Below are 12,369 nucleotides of genomic sequence, written 5' to 3' on the forward strand. Positions count from 1 at the left end.
AACAGATTAACTAGTTAATTAATGCTCAGTTTTTTAAAAATAACCTCTTTTTAAAAAATGCAATTCAATGCATGTATTCTTAGTTGGGCAATTTTTTCCCAGGTAGAGATTTATTGACCCATAACCTTACTTATTCTGAGGGCTCTCTCATTTTCAACTTGTATCAGCTGAGATCACTCTACAGGATTACATGTGGAAGTTTTTATTGGCTGAGCCTTCATTCAGTTGGCTGGAACACAAATCACATGGTCACTTTCAACTGCAGATGACTTTCGTAATTTTTAGCTCCATGCGGTGAAAGAATAGGAAACGAGTTTGTTATCCGCTAGAAATCCCTGCCCCAATATACCTTTCTGACCATCAAATATCTTTTTATGTCATTTCCCTTGCACAAACCACTGTCAGAACCTATCCAAAGAACAACCTAAAAAACCTATCAAACCGATATATTGAACTCGAAGACCAAGATAGTATATATGCACAGCCCTCTTCATCATACCTAGGTGCATTAGTTAAGGAACAAATGAGCCAAAAGACTAATGCTCGTCCCCACCCATACACAAAACACAATCATAGAACAAAGCCAGGAGAAGCCCCTCTTAATATAAATGCTCCCATTTAGAAATAAAGGAAGAATGACAAACTCGGAGCACTCACCAATCCTCAGCAATTATTGAAACATGCCAGATTGGCATTACAAGATCCCTCTGCCTTTGCAATAGTTGTAATGACTTGCAAAGTCATTTTCCTTTTACTTCCCCTAATTCCATACTATGGGAAATTCAACCTTGTAAGTTATACTCATTTTTCTTTTACTTCCCCTAATTCTATACTATGGGGAATTCAACCTCGTAAGTCATACTCATCTGAAGTGAGTATTTGAGAATATGTCCTCCATGGGGGCTACATAGCTTCTATAGTCCACTTCTTGCTTTCTTTAAGTTTGGGAGTTAAGAAGTTGAAATTACAAATACACTTTTTTTTCTTTCTACCTAGACATATGTTTCTTGGACACAATAGTTTTATCATAAACACAGAATACTCCTAATCTATGTACTGTATTCATGTGCCTATGTGCTGTATTCAAGATATTTTGAAGGCATAATTGCCAAGCCTAATTTATTTCTTCACTTTTTCCCTCCTCTGAAGGTCTCTTTTAGACTGTAAGCAGCTACTCTGATCCTATCTGCAGCAGTAGGCTTGGAAGGGTAGACAGTGCATTCAATCTGATCTTTGCCATAGGGCTGAGCCTTGGTGGATTTTGTTGCTAAAGCTTTCATTTAGTTTTATTCCTTACTATGCAATTCTGTAAATAGTTGATTTTCTGAACCTTTGAGTACCTCAGTGTCTGGACTTTCTTTTGATCTTTTCCATTTCTGTTTGAAAACTGGCTACAGTTTTCTGGCCTCATCTAAAAGGCAGAATATAAAAGTATATTATTAATCTATATCTTTTCAACCATTTTCTCTACAGCCACAAGTGCAACAGGCACTTAATCCTCAATGCTGAGTATTCATTTTCCTCCTCTATCAATACTACTTCACAAAATTTGTAACACTTTCCTCTCCTTGAAATACATTCTTCCCTTTGATCAACTAGAGTGTAATCTCCAGGATCTTTTCTATTGCCCTGGTCTCTCCTCTTCAGTCTGCTCTGCTAGAAGCACTCTCTCTTCCAAAATTTTAAATATAGGAGTTTTTCAGGGCTCAACTTTCAGACCTTTTCTTCCATCTAGACTCACTCTTTTAGGGAGTTTATCAGTTTCCATAGCTTTAAATAACATTTATAAAATAAATTCCAAGTTATCATCTTCAGCCTCGTCCTTTCCCATGACATAATTTTACTTTAAAAATTGTATAGTTGTGTTCCTCTGACTAAAAAATATTCACACACATATTTTCAGTTGGAGAAAAGGAGGAAGGAAGGTATAGAATTATGCAAAATCATATATGTGCATTTGTTTATTCAGTCTCTAAAATGTAAATTCAATAGCAACAGTGATTGATGTATAAAATGATGTATCCCCAGGTATCACTATGCTATAGATACACACTGAATATTATAGATACACATAAATATTTGTTGACTAGGTAATTGGTATAATATACATTAATAAAACTTTATTTTAATGTAGATATGTTAATTTTGAGTAACTCATTCTAAATACTGATATGTACTCTATGTCTAAATGACACAAACTTAACCACTGTTTTCTTCTCTTTTTTAGATCCCAATGCTCTGGCTGGCCAGACTGGCCCTGATCATGCTCTTATAGGAGGAATAGTGGCTGTAGTTGTGTTTGTCACATTGTGTTCTATATTTCTGCTTGGTCGATATCTGGCAAGACATAAAGGTAAGGCATACTTAATTCTTAACTTGGACCAAAAAATTCCAAAGACTAGCTTTACCATGAAATATATGAGTGTGAGTGAGAGAGAGAAAGAGAGAGGGTGAAAAGAAGAAAAAGATTGTGATCTAAATGCTGAATTATTTCAGGAAATTCTTTATAATTTTACTCAACTTTAAAGTTAAATTAGCTTAGCAAAGTAATGTTTAGCCAATAGCCAAAGGCCTCAGAGTGAGTAGCTAGTTGAGAAAAAAATGGAAGCAATTTCATGATTTATGTCTTGAACTGAAATTTAACTATACCATTAAGCATTTGTTCATTATTTCTGTTTGTAGGTTTATGAACACAAATATGGCCATATTAGTGAGGAATAGAAAAAGTTTTGTTTTGTTTTTTTTTGCAAAGGGCTAGGTAGCAAACTATTGATATAATGTATAATGAACTTTCAAGTGGACTTACCAAAAAAGAAGGGTGACACATTTGATGTGATCATTATCAGCATCTTAACAAAAGACACTGATTGCTACAGCTGCATGGATTACATGGTCTGTATCCATCATTAAAGTAATCAGACAACTGTAATTGAACAACAATAAAATAATTTTAAAAAAGAATTAAGATGCAAATAAAAAAGTAATCTAAGTACTCATTACCCACTCCAGTTTAGCTGTTACCTCTGGTTAACCTGGCTACAGCTTTATCTACAGCTTTTACCTAAAAGCTGAAAGTAAGTATGCAACTTTAGAAGGGTAAATTGTGTAGTTTATTACACCTCCAAATATGTTCCAACATGTAAGAAATCTGGCATAAGTCCCATACTAAATGAATGTAGCTTTAATGCTGGCTATTTACCAGTCTCACAGAACTAACATATTTTTCTTCCAATACCCACAGGAACATATTTAACAAATGAAGCTAAAGGAGCTGAAGATGCACCAGATGCTGACACAGCCATTATCAATGCTGAAGGCAGCCAAGTCAATGCTGAGGAGAAAAAAGAGTATTTCATTTAAAATGCAGGCCGAGATTCTGAGTTTTACTTACCAGGCTGGCTGCTGGAGAAAACTGGCTCTCATCTTTCAGAATTCATTTCTACCATCTTCTGCTACCTTTATTAACTTCCATAGCGTACTGCTGTCAGTAGCCAGGGTGTACCAGCAATCAGCTGCCGAAGGCATCATTCTTTAATCACTGTACCATCCATAATGCAGGACATTTCTTACTGCCTAAATTCCACACCATTGCTCTTTTAACATACAGTGCTTGAATATACAGCCTTAACAATGTTAATAATCTCCTTGGATCATGATATTGAATTGTTTTTATACATTGAAAAAAGTGTATGCAGAGTTTTTCTTGTTTGTTTCCCCTCATTTTCACCCCCTTTAAATCATGGACTTAGTTTGCCATTGGACAGCTTCACAAAAAAACAGAATTAGGTAAAGAGCTAATGTGCTTAAGTTTAATCAGACATTAAAAGTTTACAGACAATGTTTTCTACATGTCTCTCTTCAAAGGCATGTTTGGAGACATATGCCCTAGAAAACACAAACTGAAAACACTGTAGTATAGATTCTGGATTGTTTGCAATATACTGGTAAGGCTGTATCAATTTGCTATTTAAAACTATAGTATTTGATACAGGAGCCATGTGTATGAAATGTAATCCTGTCATGGTATCTTATGTAATTGTATAGATCCCACCATTAGGTTATTTTAGCTTCATTTACTAATAAATTGTTACAAACATTTTACTGCTTGGGGATCACCAAGATTTCATTCATTTTTCTAATTTCATTCTGTAATTTATTTGCTCCACAAGGACTTACCTTCCTAAACAAAATTGAAGTATCCATAGGGCACAATTTTGAGACATTTTAGTATCTGTATATAGTGCATATAACAAATCCAATTAAACATTATTTGATACATATTCAACTTTTGGGGCTGTAGGTAGTTCAATCATAAGTGAGCATTTTCTAATGTCCATTATATCCCTTTAGATATTACTTAAACAAATATTATAAGTAGATAACATGTATTAGTATTTTGTCTGTATGTCCTAGCACTGTTCAACAACAAATTTTTCTAGTTCTTGTTAATTTTTATTTCTTATACAATGGAAGCACAATGTTATAAGGAAAGGTAATTTTAAGCTAACAACCAGTGCACAGCCTCAGGTTTAAATTACAACCACAATAGAATAATAACCTAAAAATAAACTCTTAGTTTGCTAAAAAGTTTGCAAGTTTTAATTTGGCAGTTCCATAGCTGCTTACCTATGTTGGTTTGCCAAAAACAAGTGTTTAAGATATGTTTTCTGTATAGGTAAACTAATTCTTTATATTAAATTCCTGTCTATGCATTTTGTGAGGTACAAGCTTATGAAACAGTGAGTGATAGAGAATTTCTGCCATGCTTTTACCTCCAAGGTGAAAGTCTCTTCCTCTGGATTATTTCTGAAATTTTGGTGTATTTAACCATTAAGAAATGCTGTATCCTTAAATATGACACAGAGTTCATCTAAAGTCATATTATTTCTTCTAGTAAAATACAATATTGTTAGATTAGTTCCCATTGAATTTATTATATGCTAAAGATTAAAAATCCAGTTAGATGAAAATTATTTTCTCATTCACAAGCATTGCACCTTTAAGAAGAAAACAAGTATGACAATATGGTAGCTCTACTTGTGATGTCAAAGCATGATGGCCTATGGTTTTTAAAAAACAATATCTTGGAATTTGCTTTGGGGAATTGAGAATGTTTGAGTATGACATCATATGTTAATATCAAATGAAAGACAAGGGTGCTGTATCTTAGATTATTTATCAGAAAAGTATAAATCTTTTAAATACAATGTTAGAATTCTAAATTGTTTTCTTTTTATTGTTGAAGCATTTATCTTGTTATTTCTTACAAAAAGGAAAAAGGATGATGTCAGTCAAGCAGCACTTTTTCAGAATATACAAAACATACATAAATAATATGATGTGGTTGAGTGTTAACATAATAAATCATATACAGTATGGCATTTTAAGGAAATAAGTCTGCATTGATGTGATTGCATGCTTGTTTTTACAGTTCAATTCATACCATCTGTGGAAAAATGCAATAATATGTTAATATAGTATGGTAGTTTGAGAGAATCGGGTAGGTGCTACTAGACACATTGAAACTAGAATAGGTTTATAAACTGTTCATATCTTTCAATGCATAATCTTTAGAAAGACTCCACAAAGCAAAATTCATCCTGTTAGTACAAATTGAAAGTTTCTTATTACAAAAGTTGTACAAACCCCATCATCAATTACTATTTAAAGCCTAATTTCAGGATGTACTTACAAAATTGCTCCTATTCATTAATGTTGCATTTACATCTTTCTTCATTTTGTCTATATTCTACTTGGCTCCTGATGCTTAATTACCGCCTAAATAAATCATTCATTATTTCCAACACTGTAAAATTAAAAATCCAAAATTGGTTGCCTTTCAAGATTTTTTGATTCTTTGACCTTTCAGAGTAATATAAAAACTCTTTAGAACTCTTTAAAACAAACTAACTGGTGATCTGTAAGCTCTAATTGATTATTTCACCAGTTAAAATAGATAGATTAGGTATCATTTTAGTTACTGAAAAAATGGCAATTGAATTATGGTTTCCTATTTTTTAAAATTATTTGATTTCTAACAATCAAAAAATAAAATATAAAAATCTTTGCTTATTTCTATAAATTTCAGAATAAAATGAAATACCATTTTTAAAAGAACCCCATCAAATTCAATGTCCAAACCATGCACACTTTTATGCATAGAGAACCAAATTCTGTCTCTGCTTAGTGAACACAGAAGCTACAGAACTCAGTGGAAGGAGTGTGCATATACACACAGACTTGCAACCAGCCCTAGTAGAATATGGAACATCATTTTTTTACCAGAAGTAGCTATTCTCTGCCAGTGTACTGTTTACAGTGTAAACTGATTGTCCTTCATCAAAAAAAAATATAAGCAACATTTTTTCTTGTTTTTTTTTTCTGTTTTTCAGTGTCCTAGATAGAAAAAATTATCAAAATTAGGAAGAAAAAGGAAAGTTTGTGAGTGGAAGAGCGAAGACAGAGACCATGAGCAGAGTTTTGAGGTGTGTGTGGGGGGCGAGTGAGAGAGAATGAGAGAGAGAGAGAGAGATTGATTGATTTTTACTTGTTTTCTCTTACTAGAGAATTCAAGAGGCAGTTTAAGGAACCTGATATTGGAGTTTAATCTAAAAACTGGGTAATATCATATTGATTCAAGATGGTCAATCTTGCAACAAAAGCCCACAACTAAAGTAAAACAACAACAAAAAAAAATAAAACAGAGAAAGAAAACTAACTTTCCTAAATATAGCAAAGAAGCTAACACCTCATTTATTTTTAATTTTATGTAAAAATATATAAATATCTCGATTAAAAGGACAGGTTCACTTGTAATTATGTACTCACGATTGTAATAGCATTGAGATTCCATATAGGCACATGTACAGCAGTTATTCGACAGTGATGGTTCTTCCATGTAATATAGCAGTTATTGTATAATATAGTGCCACTTATTGCAAAGTGTTACAAGGGGAAGATTTAAAATACTTTTCCTTTACTTTGGACTTAAAAGGTAATTTAATGTACACTAAAGATGAAACTTCATATTAGGTTTTTAATTGTGGAGAAAATGTAAAACCTCTATCTTATGGCAACTTCCTTGTCATAATGTTAATTACTCAGAGCCCTCTAAAAATGCCCAATATTATCCCCCTTTGCAAATGTAACCTGTGATAAATATATAAAAACAAACAAAAACAATTGGCAATGACAGCTGAAATAAATGAAACACCTAGTGACAATTACTGAGTAATGCTTTTTATTAAGTGGCACAAAGTACACACTAAAAACTATGCAAAATATAGGTAACTACAGTGTACGTACATGTAAGTATCTTGTACTTGCTGTTTATGGATGTTCAAAACCCATGTAATTATAATATGCATTTTGAATATTGGGAAAGAGGAAATCTTAGTGTAGATAATAGGATTTGTTTTGAAATATACACTGGCAATATTGAAATATACATACTCAGTGCAATACCTGCAATTCTATTGCTGGATACTTAATACAAAGGGGTTTTAAAGAATTCTTCAACAAGATCCAAGGGGTTACTAACCTTCACCTCCCACATTCTAAATCATTGCTTTAAAGAAAACTGGCTCAGCTAAATGATGTTTTTCTTTCATAATCATTAACATTACAAAATAAAATTATTTGGCTTAGTTTTTAGCCTTACTAGAGAAAAAGAAAGTTTTATTTACATACAATTTAATTTATAATTATTAAACATTATTTGAAATGCATGTATGTTTTAATGAATTTGGGGACTTCTGTTATAAATACAAATTTATTCAATCAAATCATAGGTTACCTTTCATAGGTAATGTCACTATACTTTAGTGGACATTTTTTGTATCTTTTCTTTTTCTATTCATTTTTTCCCCTTCCCTATGTTACCCCAAACATACCCTTTGCACCTATACCCTTCCAAAGGCAATGGATTGAAAGTAGCAAGATTATAAACAGAGCTAAAAGGGATACCATATAAGAATGGGTTCTAAACTAATAAGCATTTTTATGTGTTGAGATTATTAATATTGAATGCAATAGTTATTGGATATAGTTGGTAAGTTCTCTGCCATGCATACTTACAATAATCCTACCTCTCACTTTTAACATGGGCTATGATACTTCAATATAAATAGAAGAAATAATTATTTACAAGGTATCCCAGGAAGCACTCATTAGAGGCTAACATAGCAGTCTGCTCCCCACACCCTGGGGATTCTCAAAAGCCAACTTGTTTTAGTGTATTCAACAGTGTATGAGTCTGCCTTTGTTTTTCTTTTTCTATCATCAACTTTTCCTGTAGGCAAAACATTATGACTTTATAAGAATGGCTCTTCTCATGATTATTTAATATTGCAATGTATTGTGATTTTGTTGATTTTTAAAAAATAATTTAAATGGCAACAATTTGTAGCCCAATCTATTTATTTAATATTTAAAATACAATTCCTTATGAATTAATGCTATGCTTTTAAGTGAAAATTATAAATGTAGTTTATTTTGCCAAGCAGTGTTATCTAGGTAAGACAAAAATATAAGTATTTAAGACTGGCTCCTTATTAACAAATAATATCTAAATAATAAGTGCAAAATATTGCCACAAATGGCCACTTTATTTTGTCTATATAGACACATCAATTTTTCAAATGATGTAATTTAATTATTCTAAAAGGAAATTACATTTCAAAAGCAGATTTTCCTCTAAGAAAAGGGTACAAGAAAAAACTCAATTATGACATTGAATTTATAGTATATGCTTGAAGTTAAAGATGTTTCTGTGTTATGTGGTTATGTTATAAATATATTTCATCTAATCTTTATAATCTCTTCCATATATGTGTGTGTATGTATATACATATATATACATATATATATGTATATGCTAATTACAAGAAATGTATGGGTTATTTTGGAGAGAATGGGCCCCATGTGAAAAAGATGTAAAAAAATAAACTTACTATTTCCCCCTATGAAATATGCTGTACATTTCAAAAGAAGAAAAATGAAAAGATATTTGAAGATTGCAGGGGCAAAAGAAAAACCTACCAGGGCTCAGCACTTAAGCACTTTCCCACATCCAGGGTCAGGACAGCAGTGATTCCCACATGGACTTTTAAGTGCGGTATGAAATGCCACATTACAATTCTCTTACACACAGTACTGTCAAACCTCAGATACTTTCTTTCTTCAGATGCTTTTCCTTGTACATGATACTAGTAGCCACTCTTCTCTTTATATTTGTTGATAGTGAAAGTTATATGCAATAAAATATTTCATGATTGAAAGCAGTGGTCACCAGCTGGTTAGAAAAAAAAACTATGAAATGTAAACTGAATTATTTCTTTATCCTTTTTACTTTTCTCTGTGTTTCTAATGTATTGAAAAATACTCAAAATAGAAAAATGATTTAGACATTTTTCAAAACTAGTACTTTTTCTCCTTATAAATGTATAAAGTTTTAATCTCCTTACAAATTTATTCACCTGTACTTGTTGTACCTATTGTAGATTCAATGATGCAGTTAAGTAGTAACCCAAGGATGTATGAGTTTGTAATTACTAACCTATTTTCTTCATATTCAGTTCACATCAATATTTGTGAATTGGTTGTTTTGCTTTTCATGCAACCAAACAATATTCCCTCAAGAAAGCTCCATTTTTATCATAAACATTTCAATATAATCAACATTGGAACAAGTCTGCCATGTTAAAAAGAATTTAAAAACTTATCTCTGAAGATTGTACTCAAGAAATGCAGGTGTTTCCAGCAATGTAGTTTCAAAAATAAAATGTTCTATTTATATGATATGAAATTCATAGCTTTTGGAAGGGTATATTTATGACAGCATAAAAATAAATTATATGTTGTAAAGAAGATCCATCAAAATCAAGCATATTGCACAGTTATTGAATATACTGTTCTTATTAACATGTTCAGAAAACAAAATGCATATTGTAATATTAGGTACATGACACTTGCATGTTGATATGCCTATATACTTACAAAGTATTCAATGTGTACTTAGTGATGCTTAAACTATGTCATGTACAACTCTTACAAACATTCTTACAGGGTTCCCATTTGCACTTCATCTTTCAATAAAGTCTTGTCAGAAAAAAAAAAAAAACTGTCCAATATATATATATGGAAAAATAAAATTTGAATTTTAGTTATCTGTTGGACATTACTGAATTGTCTGTTCATTTAGTTCATTTTCTTAGGCTTGAAAACAGACATTGAAAGATGGAACTTTCTTTTTTTCCCACTGGCAGGTTATAAAAGATTTACAAAACACATTCCCTTATGCCAAACACTGTTTTGCATATCTATTTTGAAGTGCATACATCATTCTTCATTTTAGATTTCCTCAATGATGTTCATTTTCCTGTAAGTTTCTCAATGAAAGTTTAAAAAATTTAAGCAGTAATAAAATAAATGTTATCTTATTTGTACAACATTTAGTCATTACTCCTTGGAATAGGTGAACCTTGTAATATGCTGACTAAGGGTTAAACAATGTTTCTGACTTAGGGAAATTCGCTTCAGATTGCCAAAATTTCAAAACTCTGTAATTTTACATTCACTTATGTCTGTTTAATAATGTTGACTATGAACAGAAGCAAAAATACTTAAACCTATTTTTTTATTTTTACACTCCAGTATTATACATTTCAACTACCTAAGATAATGCAATTAATAATATATCCATCCTAAGCTTATGCGAATAAGAATTTGAGATAAGCTTTTAAATTTATGGAGGATTTTCTTTGTGTCTTTGGAAGTTCACTTACCATAAGGTATTTTATAATCTACTTTAAATAACAGATTTTGTTATACAGGGTAAGCCAAAGGCTGTACAAGAATTAGTGTCATTGGGTCTGATATTTGTGTTAGACCATGAATATTCCATTAAAATTTATCTGTAAATACAAAGCAAGATTTTGTATCTGGTTTATTTTATTAAATAATATTTTATTTATTTTCATTCATTTTTTTTCTTAGCAAAAGAAGCCCTGTGATACATGTTAGCAAATTTGATGCTATATTTAAGATCAAATTCAACACATCTTAAAGGAAACAATGACACTTGAAGTGCATTCATAGACACAACATTTTTAATGATATCTCAAATACTCATTCTTACTCAGTTCTGCAACTATCTACACATATGACACTCATGTTTCATAGATAAACCAAGTCTACATTTTCATGATGGCAATGGTTATTTCTGTCGAAATATTTTTTGACATATTTTTTTTTAAATCAAGGAGTCATACTGGAAATTCTATCTACAATTCACTAAAGGGCAGCATTAAGTCTACGTGCTCATAATAATTGCATAGTGGTTTTAGTCCAAGAGAGAGATCCTCATTACATGAAAATCCTGGGTTGATGCTAAAAATAACTGCACACCCATTTAAAGCAGGAAGTTCAAGTCCCAGCTGGTGTAGCTCCGTGATTTGAGTACAGGCCTGTGAACCAAAGTCTTTCTGGTTCAATTCCCAGTCCGGGCACACGCCTGAGTTGCAGACCAGGTACCCGGTAGGGGTCTCAGCAGAAGTAACCATGCACTGATGTTTCTCTCCCTCCCTTCCCCACTCTCTAAAAACAAATAAATAAAATCTTTAAAAGGAAAAACAAGAAATTCAAGGAAATGTGTAACTTTTTTTCAAACAATCCTTTTTTGGTTTGTGAAATGTGAGGGTACTTTTTATTTTAAAATAAATGTGAGGGTACTTTTTAGTTTAAAACCTAGAAAATAAAAAAAATGTTTAAAAGTTAAGGGGAAAGCAGTTTCCTGTTTGCATTTTAAATGCCACTTACTGAGGTTCTACCTTGCATGTTATTTAATCAAGGCATAACTATTGAACACCTATTCTAAGTATATCAAATCAATCTCCCTCCTGAACCTGAATACAGTGCTTTATGCGCAAACCTTCAAAACCCATTAATAATTAAATCATCCTTCCAAAAAGAGTAACCATTTTTCTGTGTCTTTGGCATTCCTATGTTGGAGGTATGAGTGAGAAAATTAAAATTATAAAAGAAATCTTTTGATTTAATCAAACTGAAAAACAAATAGCCTATCATTCAACCACTATTCATGGTCTCAAATTTGATGGATATTTTCTCTAAAGATTTTCTATGTTAGTTTTTAAAAATTGATCCAGTTAATAAACTAATACTTTAATGTGCTATAAAATTTAGAATATTAACTCATCTTCTGAAGAGTGGCCATAACAATGACCAGAGTCACTATGTTATTAAAAGTGCTAAGAGCTTGTGTCTTGAACATACTATCAAAACTATCATTTGTTTTGTGTTTCTAAACTCAATCCATACACAGATGGATATGCCTATGATATGAACACACGG

General features: G+C 31.7%; 1 protein-coding gene across 2 annotated transcripts in view; it reads left to right on the plus strand.

Moving 5' to 3' along the window:
• The window catches only part of CADM2 (cell adhesion molecule 2), a 1,086,998-nt gene extending 1,076,832 nt beyond the window's left edge, over positions 1 to 10,166 (plus strand). For both annotated transcript variants that reach the window (XM_045851253.1, XM_045851254.1), the window contains 2 exons: positions 2,228 to 2,353; positions 3,242 to 10,166. In XM_045851253.1, coding sequence (XP_045707209.1) covers positions 2,228 to 2,353; positions 3,242 to 3,360 — 245 coding nt within the window. In that variant the 3' untranslated portion in view covers positions 3,361 to 10,166. The remainder of the gene's footprint in view (positions 1 to 2,227; positions 2,354 to 3,241) is intronic.
• The last annotated feature ends 2,203 nt before the right edge of the window (positions 10,167 to 12,369 follow it).

The sequence above is a fragment of the Phyllostomus hastatus genome, unplaced genomic scaffold, assembly GCF_019186645.2.
Source record: "Phyllostomus hastatus isolate PE091 unplaced genomic scaffold, TTU_PhHast_1.1 phas_contig_86, whole genome shotgun sequence".
Taxonomy (NCBI): domain Eukaryota; kingdom Metazoa; phylum Chordata; class Mammalia; order Chiroptera; family Phyllostomidae; genus Phyllostomus; species Phyllostomus hastatus.